This window comes from Lathyrus oleraceus, chromosome 3 (genome assembly GCF_024323335.1).
Source record: "Lathyrus oleraceus cultivar Zhongwan6 chromosome 3, CAAS_Psat_ZW6_1.0, whole genome shotgun sequence".
In the NCBI taxonomy this organism is placed as follows: Eukaryota; Viridiplantae; Streptophyta; class Magnoliopsida; order Fabales; family Fabaceae; genus Lathyrus; species Lathyrus oleraceus.
The window spans coordinates 325387743-325392225 of NC_066581.1; the positions used below are offsets into that span (position 1 = coordinate 325387743).

The 4483-nt window shown below is 26.5% G+C and overlaps 1 protein-coding gene across 1 annotated transcript; it reads right to left on the minus strand.

Moving 5' to 3' along the window:
- Window positions 1-251: 251 nt before the first annotated feature.
- LOC127131103 (uncharacterized) lies at window positions 252-881 on the minus strand. The gene has a single exon (XM_051060037.1). The coding sequence runs from the start codon at window positions 879-881 to the stop codon at window positions 252-254; it is 630 nt and encodes a 209-aa protein (XP_050915994.1).
- Window positions 882-4483: the final 3602 nt, after the last annotated feature.

Genomic DNA, 4483 nt, shown 5'->3' on the forward strand with positions numbered 1-4483 from the left:
ATAAATATCATGATCTTCTTATATAATTTCATCATAGATTTTTTTAATGAGAAATATATACATTAAAAAGAATAAAAATATAACTAATGAGTTGATAAAAACGAAAATAGACCTGAATCCAACCTAAAAATACTTGATAAAGGCCAAACAAAAAAAATACTTAAAAAGAGAATAAAACTCGAACCTAAAAACATACCTAAATCAAACCTAAAAGATGAAAAACATAACTCCTATAAAAAGAGAATAAAAGCCTATAAGAAAAGAATCCTTCCAAGCTCAAATGAGATAAAAGCATCAAGACATGCATATTCAATTTGCTTAACAGTAAGTGGAAAATTACTCCAATCACTCAAAGTAATTTTCTTTGATTTCTCAATCTCTATTCCAAGAACACGAAAAGCCAGTGTTTTAAGCCCGGCAAACTTCAATGATTCGTCCCTTCTCTTTATAGCAGCAAGTGTGCGAAGATCAACAAAGCTTACAACATGCAAGGAGAAGTCTCTAAGAAGCTTGTCAACGTCGTCTTTGATCCCAACACCGACAAACTTGTAGTTTTTGTTACCCAAGAAAGCAATAAGTGATTCTGGGATGTACGAGGCGTGTAAGATTTGGAAAATAAGACATTCTCCGCCGATACAAAGTTGAAGGACAGCAGCAGTGTTTGATATACCATGACGTTTGGCGAGGAGGCATTCAACATCCAAGCCAACGATGACGTTGTTGTTGTTGTTGTTAAGGTAAGGGTTGATACTTAAGAACCATTCGTCAACCATGGAAGGAGTATTTGTGATCATTGTGTGAATAGTGAAAGAGTTGAAGAAAATATCGTACTTGTTGTGGGTTTTGCAAGGGAGAGCATAATCAAAACTGGTGATAGACATTTTGAATTTGCAACATATATGGAATCCTAAAAACCTAATCAATAGTTCTATATATATGGTGATAGATATTTTTAAATTGTTTGTTTTTTTTTATAAATATTTTAACAACTTATTTTGATACTATCCATCTAATTTTTTTAGTCAACGTATAATTTGGTTATTTTTTTAAATTGACATAAATATCTTAACAAACTATTTGTTTGTTTTTCTAATTTGTTATTTTTTTATTTAAACTTTAAAATTATTTCTTCTATGTGTATTTAACTTAAAACTTTATCTATTTTGATTATATCCGTCAAATATTTTATTTTATGTTTTTTTCTTTTTTTTATTATTATTATTTTTTAAATTAATTATTTTGTATTTTATAGTAAATTTCAGATCTTATCCATTAAATCTTTAACTTAGATTTTTTTTTTTGAATTGTTTTTTTTAACGTAAACTTTTCTACAAATTATATATACTGCTTTATTTTATCCAGTAAATATTTCTCTTTTCTTTCATTTCTCAAAATTAATTTTATTTTGTATTATTCATAAATATCTTCACAAACTACATATATTATTTGGATTATGCCCATAAAAAATTTCTTTTATATTTTTTTTTCATTTTAAAAATTGATATGTTTTTTCATAGAAACATAGATCATTGTTTTTCCATAGTAGTTGATCATTTGATTTCTCCATTGGAATAATAACTTGAGATAAAATTCGTTGCAGGTTTGCGAACTTAAATATGTTTTTCATATATGACATAAAATTCTCAACAAACTACAAATATTTATTTGATTTTATCTACTAAAATTTTCATTTTTTTGGTTTGTAGTTGAAGTGGAAAAACTCGCACACACATACAATTGTGAGATCACGAACTCAAATCTGGATAATAGTGTCAAACCTAACAATAGCAGCATTTACCAATTTAATTTTCTTTTTTATTACTATAATTTTATTTAATAAAAGTATTTCTCTTTCACACTACAAAATAAAAATATCATTTTACGACACATAGGTTGTGATAGTTCATTGAAAACCGCCCTCTTAGATTTAAAAAAAATCATATGAATCATATGTGGTGCAATGGTTCCAACCCCAACTGTCCTAAAATATGAGTTTCGACGGTTACTCAACCACCATCGTATTTTTGGTGCTTAAAAAAATTATATGGGCTGCGACGATTCCAAGCCCAAGCCCAACTGCTCTAAAATATGGGCTGCGACAGTTACTCAGCCATCCTCGTTTTTTTTTGCCTAACATGTTTTGGGGCTTCAAAAAAACCATATGGGCAATGAAGGTTCAAAGTCTAACTACTCTAGTATTTTTTTTTGCCCAACACTTAATTAGAAAAAAATTGTATATTTTCACCATGTTGCAACTTGAGAAATTTTTACTGAACTTTGCGACCAAAGGAATAGGGAAATGCATTCACCATGCTCTAGAGAGGAATGCGTTCAATATGCTCCACGCACTGATTATTGTGACATCCACCGATTGAAGAAAGAAGGAAAACCACCAACACCGACTGCCTCAGGTCATGCCGCCGCCAAATCCACCAACACTGGTTGCTTTAGTGAATTGAAGAAAACCATTGTTAATAGGTTAGTTGTCTCAAACCCTAAGTTCTTGTTTTTCATCTCTTTATTTATATTCACTAAACCTTAAATTGCTAAAACCTTATTCTTCATATTCATCTTATTCATCTCCATTCTGATCTATTAACTCTCCTTGCTCTTTTTAAATTTAGGATTTTGTTTTGATAATAACCGAAATGCGGTTAAAAAATTTCAATGTTTTTAGGGTTTTGTATTGTTTTTTATACTGTAGATGACATTGATGAATTCTTTGTTACTCAAGGGTTTCCACATTGTGTTTCTTCCTTTGAGTTGACGTTGTGTTTCGTCTTTGAGTTGCATACTATATGAATTTAAATTACTAGTTTTCTTATGAATTATTTTTTTAAGTATGTGTTGCGTTTTTCAAGCTTAAGTTCGGAAAACTCATGACTTATCACCGCAGTGAGTGTCATTATTTTTAGATTTTCATTTTAGGGATATTAGTTTCTTATGGATGGAATCTGAAAAGATTTAGGGTCTTTTTGAAACACTTTTGGGTTTTCATTCTTAAAATTTATTTTTGAAATCTAATTTTAAAGAGTGTTTTTAGGAAGAGAATTATCAAAAATATTTGTTTGATAGACTAGTTTTTAAAAATTGTTTTTGAAATGTGAAAATTGAAAAAGTTTATTTGATAGTTTAATTTTCAATACTATTTTTAATAAGAGATTAAAAATATATTTAAATAGATAATTCTTTTTAATTAATAATAAAATATATTTCGTTATCTCTAAATATAAATATAATTTAGTCACTAATTATTTAATATAAGATCTAAGAATGCATGTCAACTATTTTTTTAATATTAATTATATAATTAATAAAATATTATTTTAATAATAAGAGATTGACACATAATTTCAAACAAATGATTTAAATCATTTTCATGACATTCATCATTACTATTTTTGTTTATATTTAATCACTTTCTCTTCCTCAATTTTATAAGAAATATAAATTATACTATAATATGATTGAAAATTTTAATTTTTATTGATTTTTCTTATTAAATTAGTTTTATTATTTAAGTATTATTAAAATTACAACTTTGCTAAGAAATATTGTAAGAGTATTTTTAGTTAGAAGCATTTTATTTTTTAAATATTCATGTTTATTATCTACTCCAATTGGAAAATAAGTGATAGATTTTAAAAATCGGATTGAATCAACGGATCAAATTGATTGAATTGAGAATCGGATGAGTCACCGATATAGTTTGATTGTTGGATTTATTAAAATATTGTATTTGGATTTTTTTTTTAATATCCAGATTTTTTAAAAAAATTTCAAAAATACACATTTTTTCAAAAAAATTACAAAAATGGGCAATTTTTGCCCTAATTTTGTACATGGGCGCCACCCTAGTTGGCGCCTACCCTTAAAGGGTAGGGCAAGTCGCCACTAGGAGTGGCGCCTACACTCTTTTTCCTTTTCTTTTTTTTTAATTTTTTTTTTTAATTTTTTTTTATTTATAAATTTAGATTTATTATAAATTATATAAATTTATATTAATACATATATATAAATAAAATTATTTACAAGATATATATATATATATATATATATATATATATATATATATATATATATATATATATATATATATATATATATATAATATATATATATATATATATATATATATATATATATATATATTAATTAATTTATAAGTAATTAATATTATTTATAAATTTTTGGGAGAATTAGGGTTAATCATGTTAAGGTTAATTTATCAATTATAATTAGGGTTTATTGATCGGTTATAATTAGAGTTTGGTAGTTATGACCTAATTGAAACCCTAATTCCCCATAAGACTAATTAATCAAGTGCGACACTAATTAGGGTTAAGTAGATTGGTGTACAACCCAGATCTTTTCCTATAAATAAAGTGTTATTTCCTTGCATTTTCTTCACCACTATTTCCTATCACTTTCTCTATCAAGTTGAGTTCATGGCATCCCCAAGACCGTCATCATGGCAGCGAAC

Bases quoted from the DNA above. Each gene is read 5' to 3' on its own strand.
- LOC127131103 (XM_051060037.1), bottom strand. From the start codon at position 881: ATGTCTATCACCAGTTTTGATTATGCTCTCCCTTGCAAAACCCACAAC.